Source organism: Pezoporus flaviventris, unplaced genomic scaffold, assembly GCF_033815535.1.
Source record: "Pezoporus flaviventris isolate CSIRO_AGI_PZ_B2104156 unplaced genomic scaffold, CSIRO_AGI_Pfla_v1 ptg000057l, whole genome shotgun sequence".
Classification (NCBI taxonomy): Eukaryota; Metazoa; Chordata; class Aves; order Psittaciformes; family Psittacidae; genus Pezoporus; species Pezoporus flaviventris.
In genome coordinates, this window is record NW_026892605.1 from 1,373,681 (window position 1) to 1,400,867 (window position 27,187).

Genomic DNA, 27,187 nt, shown 5'->3' on the forward strand with positions numbered 1-27,187 from the left:
AGGTATTCAGACTTATATAATTTACCAGTCTTGTAAACCCCCCTTCATTACAGTAACAAGAATGGATGGTTTTCTGTCCCTTTTCACTATCTGTAAAAAGCAAGTATTCTTTTATCTCAAGCTTCTTCAGCTGAATGTATCTCCATGTGAGACAGTCACAGAAAATTAAGAGTGATCTTCTGGGAAAATATTAACAAAAATATCTCCAAGAATGGAGTGAGGAAATTTCCCTCTTCACTCTCCTCTGCATCAACTAGGAAAAAAAAATTCCAGATGTTGAAGAAAAGGAAGAACGGTAAGGATCAAAATGTGATTATGACAATGTTATTTGTCAGAATTTTATGATTTTAATGCCACACTAGCTGTTTCATAACTAAGTCTTTTATCCCAGAAATTCAGTGGGGGTGCGATGGTGGTGAGGGAAACAGATCAGAAGTCATGTAATGGAACTGGAGCCAATCCCAGCTCTGACCCGTATTAAATCTGAAACAACAATATGCTGCAGAGAATGTCATCTGGGCACCAGAATCAACTCTGTATCTCTAGGAGAAACCCAAACAACTACATGGACAGTCCTACTCTTTCACAAACAAGAGAGTTTCAAAGCTTGAATAGCTGACAGCAGATTTTTTCCTTGACTAATGTCTTGAAATTGCTGAATTCCCTAACTAAGTTTCTTATCAATTCTAGACTGAAATGTTAGGACTAAGATTCTCTGTGTTGGCATCACTGACTTAGACCTAGGGCACCTTAAGTGTCAAAGATTTACTCACACCTAGAACCTTCCAAGAATCTTGAGTGAAGAATGTGTATTTGAGCCTCTTCACAGTCATAATTCTGTGTTTATTCATTTAAGTATTAAAAACAGTTGCCTTAAAGTCTGCCGTTAGATCAGTGGAAAAAAACATTAAGCTACATTTCCTCTGCTGAAACTATTTTCTGGAAAAAAAAAAACAAACCAACAAACAAAAAGCAACTTAACAAGTAAGGGGAAACTACTTTTAATAGCTACCTTGCATATATGGAATTTATTTGGAATCGGGAAATCTGGGCTGCATTCCTGTCACTCATTTATGGAATTAATAAAAATGCTTTTGAAGAATTATGAAAAAAGTGTGCATATAAAAAAGTACAGCCGTTTTTGTTTGTTTGCTTTCAGTTTAAGGAGAAGTAAAAACCTGAAAATGTTATGTTAATATGCATGTAAAGATTTTGTTATGCGAGAAAATAACAGGGAGCATAGGAAGCAAGGAATACAAGAAGTCTGTGAGAGCAGAGAGCTTTAATATTCCAAAGAAATATTGAAGAAAAACAAGCACAATATATTCAGGAAAGTGGAGTATTTGAAATACTTACCTGTTTTACAGCCATTAATGTCCCTGTTCCTACATCTTGAGCTTGGTAACAGGAAGAGAAAGCTCCAAGACCAATTTGCTGACCTTTAAGCCATTCTGAATCTTCTCTGTAATGGTGTTTTGCTTTGGTATGTCCAGGCAGGGTTTCTGGTGTCTGCAAATTAAATTTGAAATCAATTTACCAGCATGCACCTAAAATGTAGACATCCTGGAATGTCATGAAATATCCAAGCTCTTATGCTTCTCCCCTACAGTTCTGTGTTCTGCAGGTCATATACTTTTAGCTGAGATCAGAACACCAGTGTATTCTGTAGTCCACGTACTTCTACTGTATGCAAGAACACAGCTGCCTCTACGTTACTATCCAAAGAAGAAAGGCAAGATTTAATGACACAACTGGAAGCAAGACCTCTTTTTCATTCCTGATCTCACATCTAGTTAAGGTTTTCATCAGCCCTTATAGTAAGCAGAACCAAAATAATGTTGTTTCTTTTACTTACTTCCCCCATTTTATGCTTCACATATTGTTAAATCATTCAAAGGATCACAAATAAAATACTTCTTGATTTTTATTTCTTAGGCTTTTGTATATTTACAAACAAGAATGTTTTTTCTGACTCCTAAAGGATCTTGCATCTTCTCTCTCAAGGTGCACTGACAACAAAATCTCTTCCAACTCTACCTTTTCTTTCAGAAACTTGTTTGCTTTTATACAACTGCCTTCAAAGTAGATCAGCATTAAGATTCAGCACAGTTCTACTTAAAAACTTTGCTCTTATTTTCTGATTTCCCAGTTTCTATTTTTCTGCCTTTTGAAAGGCTGGTATATTCTCTTCCAAATAACCTCTCTGACCTTGTTAATAACATGAAAGAAGTCTTGTCAGCACCCTCAACTGGCAACATGTTTATATCCTAACTGTTATGAGAAGGTATTGAGCACCTTTGTGTGTTGTGTAACTTTAGAAACAAAACAGCCCTACTTTATAAATTCAGTGAATCTCAGTTATGACTTATGCTAAATTCCCATGCGTATACTTACATCCTGCTGAATTATTATGATATCTTCACCATTTTCGACCTGTAGTTGGGGGATTACTGGCAGAGCATCTTGAGAGGCTGACATTGCCATAGCAATAGCTAAAGCTTCCTCCTCTTCAGCTTCCATCTTTTCTTTGCATTTCTGATTATGACTTACATCATCTTTGTAAGTATCATCATTTTCTGCCCTCTCAGGAGAAAGAACTGCAACTTCAGACTTGAATGTAACTGTGCCATCACTTGGCATGGAGGCCTCGAGCAAGTCCTCAATACTAGAATTGAGCTCTGCATTAACATCCAATCGACATTTTTCATCTACTGGTGTAAACACCGTCTCTTCACTCGGTATAACTGCACTGCTACTATTACTATTGCCATCACACTGTGAAATATCATTCAGATCAAGTGTCATACTCTTTTTTAAGGTTTCTCCCTGCTTGTTCACATCACCTGGGGTGGGCCGTGATGGCTTTGGCCTGCGTATGTGACTGGATGGCAATGGCCTGGCTTGGGTAAAAACTGGAGAGAGCTTCTCTGATTCTTTATTTTCACAATAGCTTCTTTGAAACTGGAGAGAAAGTTTCCGCTGTGTTTGAGGAGAAGGTGAGGGGATTTTGCAGGGCACAAATCCTGGAGTTCTGAGTTTAGAGACATCTGTTACAGTGCCAGCTGGTACAGATGGGTTTGAAGGAGACAGAAGTGTTGGGAATACTGACTGGGGATGACTGGATGAGGGAGAGGAGTTCAAACACTGACTGGGGGTTTTTCCTTTTGTTTGAATGGCTGGCTTTGGTTGCTCAGTGGTTGCTGATGAAACAGGAAGTCCCACAGCAAGGCCAGCCAGCATCTCAGAAACATCCTCTGGACTTGCACTCATTTTTTTATCGCTTAACCCTTTCCCACTTTTCCCTGATAACTGGACAGTATTGTTAGGAGTATTACTTTCTGTGGCTTCTGGAGAGTTATCTGGTACAGGTGGCTGCAAAAAGTCTTCATGTTGGCATTCCCCAGAGTGCATGTCTTCCATGCCTAGCTGGATGGCTTCTGCAATTTCCATTTCATCTGCTATTGCCATGAGACGTCGGCGCATCCTTGCATAATGAGTGGAGCTTGTCACACTCAACATTTCTAACAGCTTTACAAAAACATGGGGCACTCTTGCCACCATTCTTGCTGCACTCAAAAATACTCTCCGTGATAGTTTACCAACCATTGAGTGGGAATTGTCAATTGACTGCAAGGCGAAAGTCAAGAGGGAAAGAAGTTTCTTATACCTAAAAAATGAAAAGAGGTGTTTCATAAACCAGTATGTTTGAGTTAATTAGCGCCAAGAAAGCCATTTCAAGAGAACTTATTTAGCTATTTAGCAGAAAGGAGACTTATTGCTACACTGGTGCTTCAAAACTGATTCACAGGTCAGAAGTTTTAAAAAAAGGCAACCATATACTCTCTACAGTAAGGACACTTTTGCATATAAACATATACTATTTGTTTACAGGACTTGGAACAGCTGTTTTTTTTTTAAGAAGTCACTAACAACACATTCAACTACAAAGAGTAATAGTCACATAGTGTAAGCAAGTACCTGTCTACTACAGTATCAGCCTGCAGAACATCTCCACAGACAATGTGGGGATAAAATTCACCAGGAAATTCCAACAGAAGTCTGTCTATTAGACAGAGTCGCCCCAGTAGTGCTTGCCAGTTGCTACTTTCCGTTTGGGTTCCAAGAATACAAGTTAAGACATAATCAACACCACCTATACCAATGGATCCTACAAAATAAAGTTGATAAATTAAGGATTAGATATGTTCACAATCAAATATCTTGGTTAAATAAATATCAGGACTGTACTGTACAGAAATACACATTGTGTGCCCAAACTATTCCCCTCCCAAATTGCTGAAATATTATTCTCTTTGTCATGCTGATACTGAATAAATCCTGTATTAAATTTAAAACACTTCTGTATATTTGCTTATAGCTATAATTATAATTCATTTATATATGAAAAGCTATTATTACCAGATTTAAGTATTTCTCTCCCAACTGCCAGCTCGCCTGCTTGGCCTTTACACATCTCCAATAGTGTTGAGACTGAAAGTTGACTTGTTCGACTATAAGAAATTAAAATAAAAGTAACTCTCTTAGTAGATGCTTTCAGAGAAAAACAGTCTAACAATTATATTACAATAATCATTAGCTTAGAATTGTGTGTGGAAAAGAATTTCACATCACTTTATTCCTAATGATTTCTATAATCTGTATAATCCCATCTATAATCCCATCTGTAACCTACCAATAGTTGTAGGATTTTTTACAAGGATACTTCCAGAAGTGTAATGTCTATCACTAATAAACAAAAAAACAAGTAGGAACTCTTCCTCTTGCAAAAACAGGCATCCAGGAGCAGTCTGATTTCACTTATTCCCTTAACTTTAGATATTCTATTGCTAGACTATTGCCTGAGCATCTCTAGCTACAGTATCAGATGAAATGCTGCTTAGGAACCAAACCTAAACAGACACAAAATCAAGCTGGTGGACTTCTGCATCTATCTTACAGCACATGTAAAGAAGAAATGGTTGGTGCAGCAAATCAAACTGTTTAGCTAAGGACAGGAAGACAAGGACTACTCAAGCCAGAAATGCCAAGGGCATTTACTCACAACAGTTATCTCCTAATATCACATTGTGAAAAAAAAAAAAAGTAGAAGTGTTACATTAACACTTCATGGCACAGATGTGCAACAGCTTTTGCTGAAGTAGGAAACACATGACTGGTACTTGCTGAAGGGTACTTGCTGACTGCTTAAAGGCGCATTAAACCAAAACAATATCATCTGAGATGGAGGGGATGGTTCCTGACTGCACCTAACATCTTCCTTTACTTTAAGGGAGAAAAATGCCTTATGAAAGTATCATCTAAGATCTGTAAGTTTTAGAAAAGTACAGTGAGGTGCCTTCAAAACCTGCATATTTAAAGCCAAATGTTTGCTGGTAGCACTCAGACTTTAACATGATATATTTATACTTACAATTCTCACATTTCATCCCCAACTACAAATGGTCTCCTAGTTCCACATAAATTGCATAAATGAAGCTTGAAGACATTTCAGTAACAATCCAAAAGGAATGTGAAGTTTGTAAGACATCATACCTGTTGGCATCAGCACATTTAACTAATATTGTCTCTACAACTGGCTTGAGAAGTCGCTGTAGTTTAGTCCTCTCTGCCAAAGTATGACAGGGAGTATACACCAGCATGGCTCTCAGAGTTTTCTAAGAGGAAGGAAAAAAACAATACCCAGGAAATTAAATCAGGTACATATTTTTAAAGAGTTTTAAATAGTTTTATATAAATTGCATTCAAAATACCAGTGAAACATTCAAATGATAAACAGCTTACTACATGTTCACTGTTAAGAGTAGTCATGTATCTTTTGAGACTGGAAAGAACCTAGTCATACAAGTACTGTTAGCACTGCAGTAAGCATTTCCTTTTACTTGGCCAGTGGAGTTACATAATTTTGCTGAGGATTCTGGTCATCCCAATTTCAGATGATGGTTAAAAGTTATCAGTGGTGCCCGACAATGATTACTAGGGTTCCTGACTTCATCCATCACCTCCCTTTCCCTCCCCTACTAGGATACAACAAGAAAACAACTACTTACTAAAGCAGCAACATACACTTTGTAGACAGGGTCAGCACAGACCATGGACAGCACACTGCAGCAGGATTCCACCACCACATCTCCTGAGATACTGGTCTGAGATGACCCACTAGCTGCTCCCAGAGCTCCAGCACTTGTGTTGTTTCCATTGCTACTTCCAGAATTTCCTGTGCTTTCACCATTAGCCAGTAATAGAGCACCACTAACATCATGGGAAAGACGTCTAAGTGCCATCTCTCGTATATTCCAGTTCCGAGAAAACAAACAGCCAACTAACTCCATCCCAAATACCTGCCAAGGAACAAGCAACATTGCAGAAGTCAAACTGAGTGATACTGCAACTTAAGTACCCAAGAAGAGAAATCAAGAACAACAAACAAATGTTTCTGGTGAAAAACAAACACACACCTCAAGAAGCCTGACAATAAAAATGTGTAAGAAGGTACAGTGTCTTAAAAAAAAGATTCTGTGACAGAAAAGAAACGTCATAAATGGTAAGTTATTGGTTCTTCAAAAACTTTCTTAAGAGAAGGAAGGGGATGACTGCATGGTTTCATTCACTCTGAATTTTAATTACGCACTATGGAGTTTGTTTCTAGACACAGATATTAACAATGCAGCTACACTGGACAAAAACAACAGCAGAAATAAAGGCAATACAAGTTCTCCCACTTTTAAGTGTGTGACCCCCTGCTCTGCTGAACCCACCTCTAGAAGATGTTAACTAGAATGTCATTCAGCTCTTGTAGCACAACTTGAGTAACAACAAATGCCAGCTTTGTATTGATGTCACACTTGCACAGGCAAAATTAGAATACTACATTTTATTACATGGACCCTTCATTTGGGGCCTGAGATGAAGTCCAAAACTGAAACTCCAGTTAAACAAGACTGGAAAACCTTCTCCTCTTATGCACATTAAATATAATGCTTTCCAATCAACTACAAAGCTGATAGGATTTAGAATAAAATTTCTGAATTGCTATGATGAATCTGGCAAAACCAGTCAAAAATCAGTTTTTACATTTGAAGCTTTTTATATAAAGTAAGATTACCTGAATCCATGGCTCAGCTAAATCTTTATAGGCAGAAGGGACCTGCTGGACTCCATAATGAGTAAGGTTGAAACTGCTATCTTGGGTTCTTCTCTGTGATCCAGCTGTAGACTGCTGCTGAGTTTGTTGCTGAACCATACGGAGAACAGAAGAATCCACAGGGCTTGGCAATTCATGACTACAGAGCACAACAAATGATGTGGATTAACAAATTAAACGTACTGAAGTAAATACTTCAACACGTTTGGGAACATCAGCTTAGGATCCAGAAACAGTTTGTTATACACAGACTAAATCCTTACCTATAGAAATCATGAGATCTCCATTTAGATCTGCAAAGAGGACAAATAAGTGGCTCTCTGTTTCTTCTGCATTCTTCTGCCCCTGAAACACAGCAACAGGATAATGCATACTTCTGTTCTACAGTGTATAGAAACAGTAACGCCATCTTCTGGTTTAAAGTTTTACTGAAGAATGTTAGTTTCAGCATAGACACTTCTGAACTGAGCCATTTGCAACAGCCTGATAAATACAGGCATTTACACTTTTTTTGCACGAAGGAATGCTTCAGTTTATCACTACAATTAACATTTAAAGTTATGAACTGAAATGCATTTCCTTTTGAACCTCAAATATAGGCAATTTTTTAAAAAGTATTAAAATACAGGAGATGGATTTTTTTTTTGTTAAAGCAAAATGTAAGTATTCATATACTTAATGTAGCATGTAAGCATACTTCGTAATTCACTATATAATCTATAAATCTAAAAATCTATTCCTAACATTGCTCAAAACTGGACATAGTCTTTTCACTCAGGCGAAAGAGGCTCAAACCTCTAGCCCTGCAGTTAACTTCTTTCTCAAAGCATCAAATTACATATTTTATTTGTGAATAGCTGATTAAGTAAGGAATATCAACAGAACCTCGATGATACCAAACTCTCACATAGAAATACCAGTCATGACTTATGAGCAGGTTTGGTTTTTTTTTTTTTTTGACTTAAACAAAAAAAACAATGAAAACACACTAAGTTGTAAAACTTTTGCACATTTAGAGTCACCAGAACTTCAGACAAAGATGACAACGTACATATTGACATGCAGTGGTGGTGTAATTTGTTCCTGCAGCCATCTTCACACACAGTTAGGCTTTCTTCATCCAGCATGCCTAACAAACAAATGGGGCACATCTGTTCTTCTTCATCCTTCATGCTACAAAAATAGATATTTGTGATTGTAAAAGTGGTGTATCAGAATTCAGAACATCCTGTAACAGTGAAAAAAAAAACAACTTCCAGCTTTGAAAAAGTCACTTATGAATAACTACAGTTATTTACAAATCATACTGCTGAACCTTGGTCTGAATAATTAAGCCATCAAACTTTAGAAGCACTGCGTACAAACAACACTTTGTTAAAATGAAAGGGAAAGTCATAAAACCCATGACATCTCTTCAAACTAGGTCAGATACCAATCAGATTGAAAGGCCCAGTGCTGGGCACTTTCTTTTTTCCTCTAAGGTTTCTTCTTAAAATGAACCGACCTTTACTTTTTCACTCATCATCTGGTTTCGAAAAAAACTTGATTGTTTTCTATTTTGAAAGCTACCCACATTTTTTTTTATCACAATCCTTTCACAGTATTGAGTCACAAGGTAGTTTTTAGCCCATTACAGGAAACTGTAAATACTATTTAACAAACTTACATAATACACAAAAAATTACCAGAAGTTAACAGCCCCTCAATAATTCTCTGCCACTAGCAGAAACAGATGCAACAGATACATGTGAACACACATCACATGTAGCTTGTTTTAAAAAAAAATTCTATTTTACACTTGCTTCCACTTTGTTCATCCTCACCTTAATTTTTAAGTACATATCACAAAAGACTTAGAAAAATTATTCTGAATTTAAACAACACATAGAGAAAAACACAGATTTAAATCTTCAGTAATATTGTTTAAATGTACAAAGCTTACTATTCACAGCAAAAATTTAAGTTATAGTTTGTGAGTGTCCAGAAGTCTGCTGGAACCCCATACCTGATGTATTTTTAAATTAATTTGTTCATGCCTAATTTCTATACACGTATATTTACTTCTACATCCTTGCAAATGGTTGATGCTTTTTGCCTTGAAAAATCCACAAAAATAATCTTACAAACTCATTTCCACAGCAAGTATAGAAAGACAAGTATTAAATTAAACCTTGTTTTTGAAGAATTAGCAATAAACCAAAGATATTTGCAAGTCACAATAATTACAAGAACAGAGTAAACTCTTATCTCGAAGCTGATGCTCACATACTTACATCATGCAAGATTAGACTTGCACAAAACAGTAACTTATCTCATGGAACCAGTAATGCTAGGAACTAATATCAGCTGTACTGTGAAACAGCTGAAAAATCTTTCATCCTGTAAAAATGAGAACTATTGTAGTGAAGTTCACAGTCCAATGAAGCCAATTCTATAAAATAAAATTTAAAAACATTCCTTTTTTAAAGGAACTGGCTTGACAGATAAGTAGCTCCAGAGGAAACTACATATTTAACTGCTTTGTTTATGCAATTTTTTTTTTTACGCTGACACAATTGAGCAAGCTGGAAAAATAAATAAAAGATGATAGGAAATGAAGGTCTCAATCTGTACATCAGGATTATAAACCTGTCTGAATATATTAATCTAACTATAAGCTTATTATCACAAAGTAACCTATCAATGTACTCCTTAAATTATGCTTCACTTTACTCAAGACACAATTTAGGTTGCCTTCTATAGTTTGACAATTCTAGAGGTTGTTTAGCTCACCCAGCAATGAATGGACAGCTCACTTGTTTAAAAATTAACCATTATCTTTTCAAAATCAAGGAAAAGAATATGCAAAAGCACTCTAGAAGGAGTCACGGGAAAAATAACTGAAGAATCAAACTTCACTTAACATTGATAAATAAGGCACTGCTTAATATTATATCAACTTTAAAAAAATTAATAGATTAACAGCTCTCAAAATAATGTAACCACCCATTTTAGGTGATGATTTTTTTTATATATACATATATAAAAATGTAAGTAAACCTGTATTTTATATGTTTACACAAACAGAGTGCATTTGCCCAAAAATTTTGCAGCATACTATCACAGACACAAGCATTCTCCAAAGTGGGGTAAGAGAAAAAGAAAAATCCTGTTTCTTCATTTCTCAACTTCTGCACAAGTGCTGTATTTGAACAAATGCACACAAATAGGTTTCCAAGGTTAATATATGCACTTACATTTCAGAAGTTTGTTTTCCAAATTCATAAAAGGTCCAAAAAAGAGAAAAAAAAAAAAAAAAAAAAAAATCGAAAAAAACCCAAACAAAACTAAACACTTTCTACAGCTCTACCTAACATTTTTCAAACAGGGGTTTAAAGCAAATATGCCCACTTGGTCCCACAGTGACTAACGCATGCTTGAGTCAATTGTTTGCAAATACAGAGACTTAGCATGGCTTGAAATGAAAGCAGCTTTCAACAGAAAAGAATGCAGGTGACTCTAAACCTCCAAAATTCAAAGAAAATTACAGAATAAAGCTTTTAATTCCTTTAGAAAAATACTAACCTGTTTTCTGAACTAGATGTAGAAGTACTAGATGATGACAATGTATGAGAATTTGACATGCGTGAGACAAACTTCTGGATGGTGTTACGAGATGGAGCTTTGATCCTCGAGCTACGCCTACTGTGATATTTCTGGAACAAACTCTCAACCTAACATCAGAAAGAGATAGCAACAGTTGTATTTATGCTATGAATAGCTTGTAATTAAAAGTAACATTACCAAAGTTTAACTACTGCTACAAAATTTCTATTCACCTTCACAATAATGCATTAGCAGCAGTAGCAGCACCAAGAATTTCACAAGTCTTACAAACAGATCAAAGAAGACACTTTACAAGAAAAAACTTATTTGCTTACTAAACAAGAGCTTCAAGTATACACACTATTACTTCTGAAGACCCTCATTCTGTTTACTTTTCAGCTAATTGGTTAGACAGGTAAACAAACTTGAGCAGAAAATCCAGAATTTGAATTGCTCACTAAACTACAGCTCTCCACTGTTCCTCTTAGTTATGTCTCTTATTTTCAGCTACTTTCTTTCTATTTAGAGAGCTCTTGAGATTGAATTAAAGATATAATTAAAAACATACATTCTTATTGCTTTTCAAAGCAATGGCTTTCAGCATTTTTAAGATACTGTCCTAAAGACTTTTACCTAGAGTGTGTATTTTAGATCTGCTTTAGATCTTTTAGAAATCGATTACCTCAAAGTTTTTCAGTGTCTTTCTCCAGAGCATTGGATCTGAGGGTTCAAGCTGGAACACACGCAGCATAACAAACAGCAGATGAATACAAAACGTCCCACGGCCACAGCTACAAGTCTGCAAAGAAAGTATATGCTAAAGCTCTACTGAATTGATAATTACATAGATAATTTCACACATTCAAATGCATCACAGAATGTATACTGCCCCCCAGCCCTGAGAAGAAAAAAAAAGTTAATGCAAAATATTTCACATATAGGCATAAATGGCTTACACAGCCTACAATATTTCCTAAAGCATTATTCGGGAATATACAGTGAAAAGCAGAAAATTACAACATCAGTTTTCAACTGATTTTTTTTTTTTTAACCAACTTTTTTTTTTTTTAACGCCGACTGAAGTTCTTGCTATGCTTCCTACTGGAAAGGATTTATGCATATAATCTCCATATATCCATAACATGACAGCAATCAAACTTAAATGAGATGCGTCTGTTTACTCAGAACCCTAAATATTCCCTAATGCAGCATCAAATTAGTACTATTAAAGTCTACAAAAAGGACCTCACTTTGGGTATTATTAACGAAGTTATCACAATATTAAAGGAATGATGTTATGTGCTTGTCATTTATATATATCCCATGAACAGATGCAATAAAGTGTTTCAGAGTGAGAAACTAGGAAAATGAAGTGGCCGAATTCTTACTGAAGTACTTAAGACATAATTTGAAGCCATTTCTAGGAAGGAGAAAAAGACTGGAGTCTTTCTTTAAAGACAGACTTAAGACAAAACTAAGATACTTGCTATGTATTTGACAAAATATAAGCTGATCATTACATCAGCACAGATTACAACTTTTAAACATTACTTTGCACAGCCATTATCATGGTTGGCAACTAACTTGACCAAATTTGGTTTTGAACAGTTTTCCAAGAGTAAATAAATAAATACATAAAAGTCTAAATTAATAAAAGCTACAGACAACACAAAGATGTTCTCTACCTGAGGCCCAATAAACACTCTGTATTTGTTGTCAGGGCTGTCTCCTCCAATTAAGAAAGAGTTGGGTCCTATCTGTTGCAGCAAGTACAGCCTGGCTCGCATAACTTTGTTGACACGACGATTTGTTTCCTCAGGGCTGTATGGAGAGAAGCCATCTGGAGATGGAGCTCGTCGAGGTGGTGTTATTCGTCCAGTCTGAAACTAAATATGCAGTACCATCATAAGCATTTCCAGGATTACAGCAAGTTTAACTAGGTGCTGATTTGGTGGGGTATATTTTGTTGGGTTTTGTTGGTCCCTGAAACTACGAAAACCTGCTTAGACTGTATGATAATAAAAAGATTTCTTTTCTTCCATGCCCAGAATTTGAGGGCAGAAGGAAAACTGAAGCTTTTGGTAACTGAAATTTTTTCATTATTACAGAAGTCTTTTAAATTGCTTCTGTTTTCAAGCCTTCATCGGTTGCCTTACCATATTACTATGGAATTATCAAGTATAATTCAATCAGAAGATAATCATAGACTTGTGACTTAATAGAGGAAATTGTTATATAAGGTTATAATGCTAACACACTTCAGAAATGAGGAAATCCTATGACTACAGTTTACAAAAGGGAACATACAGTCAATGAAGAACAAAAGAAATTCCAAAGAAAAGGAAAAAGGACACAGCTTCCTCTCCTTTGCACAATTAAAGCAACTTTCAGCTCAGGATGGTTTTTGTGTTTCATTTGCCCATGATCAAAAATTCAATGGCCTAAACATTTTTAAACTTTTTTTCATTTAAATTCTTCACTTTTCTAATGCTACAATATGCATTAATGACTTTGTTGAACTTCAGCTCTTCTGCTTTGATTTACATCCACTTTGAATTTTATTTTACAATACAAGTTATAATAAACTTACTGTCCATCAGATAAGTAAGAGACAGTCTAGACTTCTAAGGTTTTCCATGTGAAAGGTTAAGGTAAAACAAAGAAAACCAATCAAGTAAATATGGATCAAAGTCTAAATAGTTTGGTGGGGTTTTGAATTTTCTGTTTTTTTTTCTTCTGGTTGGTTTTCTGCCCCCCCCCCCCCTTTCAATTTCTCTTGTCAATAGAAGTACTGTAACTTGCGATACTCATTTCCAGTTCAGAGGAATGCGGAATGGCAGTACAGAGTTTGGTTTGGAAACCTTGTTTAGAGCAACAGGACAATAAAAGCAAATAAGACTGTATTCTTGCTGTAATTCACTGTGAAGTTTTAGACAAGTCGACTGAAGCTTAATTGTGGATGAGCATTTTCATAACAAGGAAACCCATTAAACACTGTCACTCAAAACATTATACTCTTGATCTTCTTTAATGAAGTCAGTTACTATTGCTCAAGACATTCTATTCCAGATCTTCTCAAATGCCATAACAGAGTTTAGTCTACTAACAAAGCATATATCATAAATCTTATTAATCTGTACATAAAGATCAGTTCTGGAATAGAGGATCACAAATAGCATACCAGTAATGCTTTTCTGCAGGAATCTTAATACAGTCAATAATGCTGTCCCTGATGGAATATACCTGCCTGGAGAACCGACATGCAAAACTGCAGGAAAAACCCCGAAGTATTAGCACCTCCTTGTGCAAATCAAGTTAAGAGCAAATACACATCTTCATGACTAAGTATCTATATTTTTTTATTTCCTACAAATAAAAATTTAAAGCAGGACTGAAGTAACAAAAACCTCAAACTTTAGAGACTAAAATTGCATACACGAGAAATGTAACATCAGACGCTCTGCATATCTCACTCAAGTGATATCCTGTCATAACTCATTTGTATCAGCATTTTGCCCTACACAAGGAGGATTAATTGCCTCTGTAAGCAAAGGATTGCAGAATATAGGCAAACTGAAAATTACATCACAGCTTGCTACTTACAGGCACTGGAGATACCCTTTTTCTTCTAACACCGGGTGATTCAGATTTAACCGTTCTAGATGAAGATGAAGAGGAGCTACTAGGAGAAGGACTACGTCTTCCTTTCTGTGTAGGTGAAGAAGCAGTACTTTGTCCTTCAGCTTGAGGTTCTAAAGAGAGTTTGTTCATGTCTGATCCATCTCCTTTAGCAGGGATAGGTTTCACCACCTTGCAGAAATTAAAACATGTTAGAGTTACAAATTGATTGTTTTACACTACAGCAAAATTCATTAAAAGTTGTTTTGCTAGCATTATGTAATTAATACATTATCCAGACATCTGAAGTCTGCTTACTTCCTAGATTCTAGTATCAACATCTAATATGGGTTATCTTTTAATCTACATGCAACAAAAAAAAGTGAGAATTTTTTCTGTTTGTGCTGCTTACATTAGTTGTAGCAGCAACTGATTTGATTCTCAAAGTACTTCCATAATTGTCATTCATGACATCTCAAAGAACAGCAGTTCACCAATTTTGATAGCTGGAGCCAAAAGACTGTTTTCTACAGGCATTGCCTGCTTATTAAGAGCCAAAACATTGGATCTGTTTTATACAGTATCAATTGAGAAAACTATGGTTGCTATTTTTTCAGCACGCTTGTTGCAAAATAAAAACTACTTTAAACCTGGAGACACTGAAGCAGAATTAAGGTGTACCGTGCTCTATAAGAAGCACACCTGGGTTTTCTGCCTGCCATAGAAGTAAAACAGCTATGCCACATCTGGTATCTGAGCTAATCCATTGTGCACAGTGCTGCATTACAAGAGTGGATACATGCTCAAGCAGAAGTGAGTACATACACTCCCAATAAAGTGCTTTGTTGTACTAACACTGCACTTTGACAGTGAGGTATGGAATATTTCAAGACAACTTTCGGCTGTCTGCCTCTCAGACGCACACAATGCATAAGGCCCTTGGAATCAAATTAAAAGCAGTCACAGAGGGTAATTTTAGTTCTAAATGTTTCCATGTCTTAGAGCTTGACTCAAAGCTGGAAGGAAGCTCCAGGTTACACCTCAGGTTAAGAGCAGACCTCTCCTAAAAGTTCCAGAGATCTCTGGTTTAGGCAAAAAATGGAAGGGGCTTCCTCTGCTTGGGGTACAAGGAGAAAGACATACACAGACTCAGTGCCTTTCTACCTGATGATCTGGACTGCATCCACAAGGTCAAATGCTATTTTAAACTGAAGTATTTAACTCATCGAACCGAAGCTATTCCACTATCCAGAAATGCATTTCAGTTTCAGCAGGCTACAGAGAAGAGGACAATGAGGAGGTTGTGACATAATAGTTAGGCACTGTCTAAGAGTAGAAAAACCCACTTTTATAGCCTTGACCCAAGAACTGCTCATTTTACTTTAAAAAGGCATTATACTGTTTAAGAGATTGGTATCTGATTATGAAAGTGAACAGGACAAAAGAGAAGTATAAAAAGCAGGGTGGCCTCTTGGTTTGTTTTTTTCTTTTTTTTTTTCCAAGTCCTACTGATTCCTGTAACGCTTTCACATTCCTGGAAGGTCAGAATGCAGATTCATGTGCCTATGGACAAGTTATACGAGAAACCTCAAGGGAAGTGGCCTGAGCAATGAAACAACTTCAAGTTATGCAGTAACCAAGATGCATTTAAAAATTATTAAAGAACTGTTTTGTTATTTGACCCGTTGAGGAACTGTTTTTTTGGTGCACTATTTTCAATGTTCTCTCTAATGACAAAAAGTTAACCACAGAACCCTCTTATTTCTGTCCTAGAAAAGCTGTCCCCAAACACTTTTTTACTGAATCAGATGCTTTTATCTTTAAATTAACACTGCCATCAAGCAGTATATGGGAATCACATGAATCAATGCAACTGCACCAACAGATAACTAATGGCTATTAATTAGTGAGCATTATATTAAATAGAATTGTTACTCTGTTAGTAAGTTTTGTATTTGATCTACCTGCAATTCTTAAAACCACTTCTGAGCCATTCATTCAAAAGCATTACCCAAAAGGCTATTTGAATACTCTGGCAACCAAAGTTTAGCAGAGCTGAGACTTGTGTGAAGGGGTTACACAAGTTTGGTTTTGCCTGGTTCTAGTAAGACTGCAGTTTGATTTTCCTTCTAGTAAAAATTCCATATATTTCTGTTTCAATACACAGAAGATTAACACTTTCCAACTAAGGAAAAGTGAAGTCATGAAACCTCTGAGTATCAAGGGAGTATAAAGCACCATAGTGCAGTTTTGCACATAGGCGTGGGTTTTAACCTAATGAACGGGAGCTGCTATTGTTAAAGACATTAGAGGGCAGTGTTGTCCCAGTATTTTATAATACACAAGTCAGCTGCTCAGCTATATGCCTTTTTCCTAAAAGATACAGCTTAAGAAATGCATACATTTCAGAAAGTCACCTACAGTTTCCTGTGAAACCACTTGAAAAAAAAAAAAAGAACAGGAGGACCATAATTATGAGTATGCAAATTGTTAAGAAAACAAGATTTCTAATAGAAAGGAATTTAAAGGATTTTAATTTGTAACAGGTGTTACAGATATGGCCATTTCATAAGTGCCACCTACCACAGGGCCTCTCCTGCTTCTTCTTTCCAGCCATTCATGCTTCCAGGCTGGCATACATGTTGCCTTGAGTTTCTCCCTGATCATGCGCTCTTCTGGGCGGTCATCCATCTTTTGCAGCCCCCTGAGGGTTTCTTTATTCTCCATGTCACGACTACAGCAAAGAAAAATAAAACCAACAAAAGTCATACACACAATTAATTTTAGTTAAAGTATACCACCATAACATTCCTAAATTTTGTGCCATCCTGTTCTCCCTCTCTTTACACTGCAGCTGCTAAAACATTACTTCCAACAAACTGCAGCCAGCCTTTCAAGAATAATTTGCTAGTCTGCCATTTGCAGCATACCTGTCTGGAGGGCTATTCCATTAAAATGCATATTCTGTTTGGACACCCAGTAAAAAGGAAAGTCTTGGCAAATACTAAACCAATACAAAAATAACCCTACATGTCATGCAATTCACCAAAGGTTTCACGAGCATTGTGGTGGTTCGTGGAGCCCTTGGCAATTCAAAGCTTGCAGTCTCTGCCTTAAAACAGTTTACAAAATCAGTGTAAATCAGTGGTGAAAATTTTTTGCCTTCATACAGTGCACAAGTGTGAAACTATGTATACAGCGCCTCTTCCTATACATGAACTTTTCCTTAAAAAACTACTTCAAAACTAATACACTGTATGTATGTTTAAACTCATGGCTATTGGCCTTGAGAGCTGCTTTCCAAGTGACTGATGACTCAATAGCTCTTCAAGTCAGATATAATTACAGCAGAATTCACAGCAAGTTCATATCTGTAAAATGAAAGTGTAATCCATTTAGGCTTGTGCTTTTTGAACTACAGCAAAGTAGTTCATTGTGATTGCTGGCAACAACAAAAAAGCAAAAAACACTGTCAGACACTGAAAAATACGAAGAGTCTGGAAGATTTCCTGACTCTGTTGAGCTATCTACTAAATCACCAAGAAAACCACACTCTTAAGCAGCAGCACATGATCCCCACCCATCTTCTTGAAGTTAGCTGTCTTTATAAGTAAGCAAGTTGATTAAGCCAAGTCTCAAAATGAAATTTTATCTGAAAAAATCAAATCACAACTCAAAGTGGGAGGAGATAAGGCTATAATACTAGTTTCAACCGCTGATTTCATGCATGTAGCCTTTAGCTTCTACAACATTTATCTATGCAGTTCAAACTACATTTATGTATGCCATGATGACCTACAGCATACTCCCTGTAACACTCACTGCAATAAGATGTTGAAATTACAATTCCTATCTGCATCAGCAATGCATTACTACGGTTTACTTATGACAAAACCCTACTTAGAAAAATTACAAGTTTTCCCTGGTCAGAAGGAGCATTCCTGTTATATTTGTTTTCTCTCATTGTAAAGACAAAGGAAACAAAGTATTCTGAGGCAGGAAATAAGTCTTCCTGTTTAGTGCTGAAACTTAATAAGCAGATGGATACTGTAAACAAAATATATTTTCTTTCAAGCAGCATCCAAACCTACTGTTAATAACTGATCTTAGACACTCAGAACTCTGTCCAGCAATTAAAGACTTTAAAATGTTTATACAGAGAAACACAATCCACCTAAGATTTTTTTCAGCAGTTAAGTATTAATGCATAACTTCAAAACTAGTGCTGACTGACATTTATGTTCCAGCACCGAATTCCATACTATTGCTTTCTAGAAACAGAGATTAAAGAAAACCCTGTAGTGATAGTTCATGGCAAACAAAGATTTAATAGCAGCAGGATGACTTCAAATGGAGAATGTGCCTTAAAAGTTTAAAATAAGGGAACAGCTTATGTGTAAGAAGGGTCAACTTCGTATTTTGTCCTCAGTCAAAAAATCCATTCAAAGACAAAAATTTTGGCATTAAAGAACAGTACAGCTCTGAAATTATACAGCTTCAAGTTTTAAATATACTCTTTTTTATGTTAGTTATTCCATTACATGAACCATCTTAGTTGCACGAGTATTTTGTGTATAAGACAGAAAACACTATCCCAGGAGTGAAAGAATGACACAGTATTTCATTTGTTCATATAACCATGATTAACTTCCCTACTGATATAAAAAAAAAAGGCCTTTTAGAGGCCCTTGAACAATGTAATACAACAGTAGAGGCTTCACAATCTGTGCTTGTTCTCTAAAAAGCAGAAGCAGCTATCTTCCTCTCATGTGACAGCTAAACCGATCTACTCTTGCCTGCACAAAGAACTCTTGTGCCTTTCCTCTGTGCAGGTGGGAAAGACCAACCAAGTCTGAAAGGTTTTGCTGAGCAAACCATGATTATATTTTTTGCAGAAGTATTACATGTATTTTTATAGAATGTTTTCTGAAGTGCTCAAGAAAACTTCATATTTTAACTCAAGCTTGGCTAAAATATTTATTGACTATTCTGATGCTGTTAGGTCTGTGGAAAAAAATATTTCCCTGTGACTGCAAAGAGCTCCTGAATACTACAAGAAATCTTTATTTTGTGTCCCTGAACCTGCACTTTTAAAATTCTTATTAATTTAATTTAAAGCAAACCCCTCATCTATTCCAGGCAAGCTGAAGTTTCCCTGTAAGATGCACAATGGCTCGGTTGCCAGTCTCCCTATCACTGTACCTCAGAACAATGCATGAATAATAAATCCGGAGTATATTCCACTGAGGATTTAATCCTGCAGCATAGGGAGCATTCTGATCTTCATACAGCAAAACCTATTCATAAATCAAGGTAACGACGTGCTGAAGTGACTGCCAGGTGGCGCTTTATTTGAACAGCAGTGACTAATGAGCAGGCCAAAATCCAAATCTCAGAGAAACTCTAGCTTTGACTACGGTGCCTGTTGTTTCTCAACAGCCCAACCCCTGCTTCACAATGGAGCAAGCATTTTGCTTTCAAATGTTTCAGCTTCTCATGAATCAGAAGAAAAAGAGAAGTGACCTTTTATTCCAGATAAAACTTCACTTTCAAACTTTGCACCCTCCCAAAAGGGCAGCATTACAGATCTTCTCAATTATTTTCATCAGTAGTTTCAAACCAACAGCATCACTCCTGTATTACTAGTCAAGAAATGCCAAGGAAATAAACCTAAATTTTAATTCTAAAGTAATAAGCAAGCTCAACAGTGTGACAACTGCCTTTTTTTTTAATGCATAAGCTCAGTGGTCTGCACATTAGTAACTGCATTATCCACTTTGGACTATTTGCTTCGTGAGCTATGAAACTAACTACAATAAGATTAACGTACTGCATGGAAAGAATCAACTGAACATCTTGTGCAATAAAGAAGGCAAAACATTGCCCTTTGTTTCTGTCTTAATTCTGAAGACTTGCAAAGAGTAATTGAATAGTTAGATCATTAACAACTTGCTCTCTATGGATCAATGATTCAATATTTTAAAACAAGGCATGCAATACACTTGTTATTTAGCAAACTACTATGAAATGCACAAGCAAGACTCACTTCTGAATAGCTCAGTAAATTTAATACTTATTCTCTGCAAGTATTATTCTTACAAAGGGCATATAACAATTTGGGAAAGCTGAATCATAGTTCCAAATAATTTTCCTGTTCTTAATGTTTAGATACAGCTCTTTGCTTCTCTGCTATTGTATTTGGGCAAGCAGCTTTATTCAGTAGCCAAGCTGGACCAGATTTTATGAGCAGCAGGAAAACAGGAAAATGGCAAGTTCTGAAACAGCTAAGAGTCAATTCACCAAGAAAAGGAAAGCTCTGTCTGCTATATCCACAAATACCTAAAGGGAGGAAAAAAAGTTGTAAGCTGCTGAGTCATTTTATTATTTTTTTAATTATTTTTATTTATTTTACATTTGTATGAAGCGCATTGGTAAGGTAACTTGCATATCAGCAGTGGTCAAACCATTGGTGACCACAGAAAATATTCACGAACAAGTGGTTGCACAGCAGCTCCATCAGAACAATTAATGCATTTAACAACAGGTTGTCAGAACAAGAGCCCTGGGTTCTGTGGAAAAGCACTGAAAAACACGGCACAAATATACAAGAAATCATATATTCTGCTCAGTCCCAATGTCATATATGGTGACAGTCAACACTGGGGAGGAGCTCAGATGGATGTACAGAGATTAGAAGAATTAACTCTTTCAGTACAACCATCCAGCTAATTCCTTATCCACCAAGTCATCCTCTTCAGTTTAGAGACAAGGATATCATGCAGGAGTGTCAAATCTTGCACAAGTCCAGGTAAATGATGTAAGTCACTCTTCTCTTGTTCACAAACAGTTACCCTGTTGCAGAAGGCCAGCAAACTTGCCCATAATGAAGCCATGTTGGCTGTCACCAATCACCTCATTTTCCACATGCCTTAGCATAGTTTCCAGAAGGATTTGCTATATAATCATGCCAGGCACAGAGGTGAGTCTGACTACCCTGTAGTTCCCCACGTCTTCTTCCATTTGCAAAAATGGGAGTTATGTTTCCCCTTTTTTAGCCAGCACACTGTGCCAGAGTGCCAAAACTTCTTAGACACGATGTAGAGTGGCTGAGCTACTCCACCAGTTTTTAGGACCTGTTGATGCATGTCATCAGGTCTCATGGACTTGTGGACCTTATTGTTCCTTAGATGATCTCAAACATGATCTCTTACAGTGAGTGTTCTTTATTCTCCCAGTACCTCAGCCTTCTCCATATCCTGTGTAATAAGGTCTTCCATTTTCTTCTGGAGTGGGCACACATTTTCCTTAGTCTTCATTTTATCAGCAGTGTACCTGCAGATTGCTGTTAACGTCCCTGGCCAGATTTAATTCTATCAGGATTTTAGCTTTCCTAACCTGATCCCTGGCTGCTCAAACAGCTTCTCTGTATTGCTTCCATTGGCTGGATTCTGAAGGAACCTGGCCACACTTTGAGATTTTGGCACTGTTCAAGAGCCACTGAAAATGAGTCCTACAAAACACGCAAATAAATACTAGCCCGTATTTGCAACAGATGCTTGCTGCAAAGTTAATGAAATGGACTTCTCTTCTTCATGTTTCCTAAGAAGGTTACAGGATATCTGAAACAAGTATTGCAAAAAGCTCCTAGGGCTCTCATCCCTTCTGCTGTTTAATCTCCCAGTACCAACTCAAATGCATCAGTGTGTACATGTGTACATGTCCTGTCAAGTGCTCTGCATGTATGGGGAGAGCATGATCTCCCTGTGCGACAAGGAGACTTTCCTGTGGTATCTGTCAACTAATCTAGCCACAGGCCAAGCATACAGTAACTACACCCACTTTAACAATGGCAGCTACTATTACAAATGTTTATTTATGTAAGATAAAACAAGCTAGCATGACAAAAAATGACAGGAAAAGGCATTCAAAACTTCTGCAAGCATATGGCTAAAAATGGCTACAGTTTCAGTAAGTCCTCTTTCAGCTTCTTCAAAATCTATAGTACAGAAACTAACAGCAGGAATCTTATCTGATGAGGAGGCAGTATTGAGTTTAAAAATAAAAATAATTTAAAAATCAATGTTATAGCAAGCATAATAACCATATAGGCCTGTGATAACAAAACAAGGAAGCCAATTACAGGAGAGTAAGTATACATACTATTCCTTAACAAAAATATACTTTTTTTTAAATCATCCTCAGTGTATTTCTGAGATTTTGTTTTAGGAAAAACATTCTGCTGCATTCATATCTCACTTTAACAATGTACTTAGGTTTTTAATTTATAGTAACACATGCTTCTTTAGAAATTAAATTCTTGGTATTAATTATAAATTACATAGAGTGAAAATGCAGTGAGTACACATTCCTTCAAAAGGAGCCCAGATAAAGGAAAAGGGGTATCTTCAGTATTTGCTTAAAAATTGACATACAAATTGCAAACATATTCACATAGCAGTCTGAAAGCATAACACTAGAGACATCACCTAGAAGAGCTTCAGCTTGTCATCAGTGATTTGAGAAAGGACACTAAGTTACATGTGAACAGAATTTGATCAGAAAGGTTTTGCACATGAGTTTCAGTTTAGCCATTCCCTCGCAGGCTCCTAAGCACAAAATGAACTCCCATATGCAAGCACCTGGGAAAAAAACAGTTTCACAAACAATGGGCACCCTGCCAAAACAGATAAAAACAGCATTGCATACATCTAGAAAAGATACATGCATATGAAAACATATAGATATTATGCTTATGCAAAACATGCTAATATATGCAACAGCAAACAGAAGCAGTATTGAGCATTTCTACAGTATTTGAGGGGGAATGTAAAAAGTAAAAGCTATTGGGTTAACTGGATATTTTATATTACCCTATGAAACAATCTTAAACGATTTCGTTTTATCTATTGAGATGTATGTGGTCTTACTAAGTCCAGTTTCGTGAACGAGTAACATTATTTGACAATGTGCAAAGCTTTAAATAGACATGAGTAGTGAAAAAAAATGCCTTTACTACCTTCAGATTTCTGTTATGCCACTGATTTCCCAGATTACTGCCAACCCTCAGCAAGTTTTGTGGGCCACCAAGCACTGTCATCTCTCTCCTTGCTACAGTAGTGCTCAGTTTGTAGAGCTCTACAAACCAGCTCTCTGCATCCCAGTTTGACCACACTCCCCACGTTATCAAGACCTCTGGGATCAGTAATCATTAAAGGCAAAATAGTAAGTGAAAAATAAAATACACAAAAAAGCATTACACTTTTCCGCAAAAAATCAAATATCATTTTGTATTCAAATAAAGTAAATGATATGCGGAAGCTGGGGATGGTGACTTCAATTCTGCCTTTCAGCAGAAAATGCTTTGGCTACTTCTTATTTCTTGCATTTATTTTTTAAATGAACTAGCACTTTCTGATTCAAGGACAGCACTTTTTAGGATCTCCATGCTTGCCAGGTACAAGAAGTCTTTTTCCTTCCATCAAGATTGTGTAGTTATTGTTTTGTAAAAATTCATAAAATGTAACTGATTACACCACTACACCACTTTGAACACTGAAAGCAATCCTGTATCTAAGAAGTATATAAAGATTAAGACATGACCAACAGGACAAAAAAAACCCCCACATTACAGAACAACCCCAAGACTACACTGATATTCACCCATCTCCCCGTATTGCATTATTTGAACATTCTGGTATATGTTCCTATATAGCAGTGGGAACAAATCTATCTCTAAACTCATGTAGGACTTTGAGGTCACAAAATAGACTGGAAATAAGTAATAATATTTTAAAATTAGTAAAACTAAGTCATGCCAACTGTATGTTTGGCAGAATGATGAACCATTTCTTACTGCTGTTGAAAAGGAATCAAAGTTTTCTCTTTACCTTTTTGGCTAAAATGAGTTACAACTGTAACAACTCCAACTTTCATATACTACTGTTGAATCAGAACAGGTAAATTTACCAATGTCATCTTTGTCTGATTGAAACGGATCACCCAGGAAGGAGGAAAAAAAGTTGGAAAACCATGGAATTTATGGACAGGAATAAGCACAGGCAACCATGGTACCCAAGTTTTGTGGACATACAAGGGAGTTCAAAAAAAACTGTAAAAAGTCGAACAATTGAAACTCAAAAATCTCAAACACACTCATTTCAAAAACATCAGAGCAGCACACTCAAGTAGTCTTCTTTATTGCCACGGACAGGTATCACATTAAAGTGACTTGTAAGAAAGCTTTTTCATTTATCCTTGCCCACAAGCACAAAAAAAAAAAGAAACAACCATTGTTTTAGAAGAGGAAGTAATCTTATGTTGGTGAAGCTACAAAATAAGTATGATTTAAAAAAAAAAGCATTTACTTGCTTATTGAGAGACCTGCACTCAACAGCAGTGGTTATAAAATAAGCACAAAAGGTATTTTCGGTGGGATGCAGGCCAAGTGTATCTGCAAGATAATTATCTGAAGCAGACTAATAGAGAGACATACGTATACATCAGGCAGAGGAGACATGTTTTCAATGACAAAAATCTCTCTCACATACTGAATGCACTTGAAAAGGGAACTTAAACAGGATTACAATAATGTTCTTAAAATTAGAGTTTTGCTTTATTTGGCACTTGTTTTAAATATTTAATACTGACAATCATCAGAAATAGAACAGAATACTTAACTACAAATGCATGATACTAGATACTTCCTTTAAACTATCTGCCTATTTAACTTTTTTATTTCATCAGAAATTGGCTGTCAGCATTCAAACTAACAGGTTCTGATTTCCTGTTTGTTGTTGACCAGTTATCAGTTACCACTGAACACCAGTGATATTAAGTTTTCTTCAGTAAATATGACTTTTTTACAGTTTCTAAGGCAGCTTACAGAATAAGCCTGGGGCCACTCAGGCTTTTTGATTAACTTAGTCAAAGCAGAACTGCCAGAAAGACTCCAAGCTGTGAAACAGCAAGCAATGCAATTAAAATTTGTCTAAGAATTGCCATGCAATCCCTACATGCTAAAGGACCCTGAAGAGCAAGAGAGCAAATGGTTATTAACCATTTGTGCAGTACCCTCAAGCACCGTTTCAGCTGAGATAGCTGCTAAGTCCATGGCTTCAAAGAAAAAACAGACAAACATTAACACACAGCTGTACTTTCAGATATTTAAATTGCTCTCTCACATAGCCCAAAAGACAAAAATTGCGTTCATTGTGCAATGCTAACACTAAGTTTTCGTGGACTACTCGTGGAAGCTCATGAATGCAACCCTCAAACATCCATCTGCAGTCCACAATTGTGTTCACACTCCATAAATCAAGTCTTAAAATTTAATGGAGCAGTTCTCTGGAATTCAGATGTTATCAATCAACCTACACTGAGAAATCTAAAACAACAACAGCAAGGCCCTTTCATGAATATTCCCAGTACAGGGAAGAATGCTGGGATACTCCCATGTGAAGTTCATAATGCCTAAGTATTCATGTACAGCAATGACAAGGTTTCCTTGCTTCATCACTGCATCCCCACCCAAAAGCACTAATTTAAAAAAAACTGATATAAAACATGTGGTCAGGCTATCACGAAATATTGATGCTTATCTGAACTTTACAGTGAAGTGAAAGCAGTGGTACTGCCTCCTTGAGACCAGAAAAGAGAATGTACTTGTGTTTATAACAGCAACTTTATTAAAAGCCAAAACTAAGGTATATAGAAAGAAAACTTGATCCAGTGTGCCAAGATTAAAATTGTTAAAACCAGCTTTGATAGGCTGATCATTTAGTTACACGCACATGCAAAGAATTTCCACATTTTTCTCAAACTTTGCATGATACGTATTTGAGAAAGTTGTATAAACAAAAGAGAAACCTCCTGTCGTCCGTCTGGAAGATGACATTTCACTACGACACATGAGAAGCAAGGCCATAATGAAGTTAAAACAATAAATTAAGTTTTCTATAGAATGTTTTCTTACCAAGCCCAAATTCACAGCATGGTTTTTGAACATCTTGATTTGCAGACTATTCTTCATTTTAAAATGACACCTTAGTATAGAAGAGCCTTGCTAATTTTTACAGAACTTGTGAAATATAACTAAGCTATAAACCCTGGAGAAATACATGGGTCCCTGTTTCAGGAGTGCCTGTTGTTGAACATAGAAACAAAGAGTGAAATATCAACATCCACTTTTTTTTGGTAAGGTGTCTTCCATCACTAAGGAGATTTAGAGACTAATAGCATAACTTACATAGCTGCGTATCATTCATCTACATTTAACCCTTGAAATCTTTCACACAGAATTCCATCAGCAACACACTCAAGTGAAAATACTTCCTTGTCCCAACTACTGTTTTTCTACATTTCTTAATATGCTCCCTAAAAAAAAAAAAACAAAAAAAAAAACAAAAAACCCCAACCAACATTGCCCATCCTGAAGTATTCTGAAGTAAGAGAAAGCCATATTACAAATATTTTGCTTATATTTCTCTGCTTCCTAGTCATCACTACCACCACCACCACAACAGTCCTGGGGTAATGACTGGACTTGATAATCTTAAAGGTCTTTTCCAACCTAGCTGATTCTATGATCATTAGAAATTAGTGAGCATGATTCAGGCAGCAGTGGAACTGAAAACATTTTTGCAGTTTTAAGTAAAACGGCTCAATAGAAGCTTTGGTCCTGAATAGCAGGTATTTTATTCATATTATCCATGCATGTCTTTGGTTTTGTAAAGTAAAGTACCACCAGAGTTTCACATGTACTGCCACTGTCTTCAGAAACTGTTTATTTTCTCTAATTTTTACAAAAAGGGACTTGCAGGGGAA

At 36.4% G+C, this 27,187-nt stretch overlaps 1 protein-coding gene across 3 annotated transcripts in view; it reads right to left on the reverse strand.

The window, feature by feature from the left end:
- The window catches only part of MAP3K1 (mitogen-activated protein kinase kinase kinase 1), a 57,059-nt gene that overhangs the window by 6,482 nt on the left and 23,390 nt on the right, over positions 1 to 27,187 (reverse strand). For all 3 annotated transcript variants that reach the window (XM_061469348.1, XM_061469347.1, XM_061469346.1), the window contains 14 exons: positions 16,949 to 17,099; positions 14,351 to 14,557; positions 12,433 to 12,633; positions 11,430 to 11,546; positions 10,727 to 10,875; positions 8,214 to 8,335; positions 7,426 to 7,507; positions 7,124 to 7,301; positions 6,069 to 6,359; positions 5,554 to 5,675; positions 4,420 to 4,511; positions 3,979 to 4,168; positions 2,395 to 3,667; positions 1,357 to 1,509 (listed from right to left, as the gene is read on the reverse strand). In XM_061469348.1, coding sequence (XP_061325332.1) covers positions 1,357 to 1,509; positions 2,395 to 3,667; positions 3,979 to 4,168; positions 4,420 to 4,511; positions 5,554 to 5,675; positions 6,069 to 6,359; positions 7,124 to 7,301; positions 7,426 to 7,507; positions 8,214 to 8,335; positions 10,727 to 10,875; positions 11,430 to 11,546; positions 12,433 to 12,633; positions 14,351 to 14,557; positions 16,949 to 17,099 — 3,328 coding nt within the window. The remainder of the gene's footprint in view (positions 1 to 1,356; positions 1,510 to 2,394; positions 3,668 to 3,978; positions 4,169 to 4,419; positions 4,512 to 5,553; positions 5,676 to 6,068; positions 6,360 to 7,123; positions 7,302 to 7,425; positions 7,508 to 8,213; positions 8,336 to 10,726; positions 10,876 to 11,429; positions 11,547 to 12,432; positions 12,634 to 14,350; positions 14,558 to 16,948; positions 17,100 to 27,187) is intronic.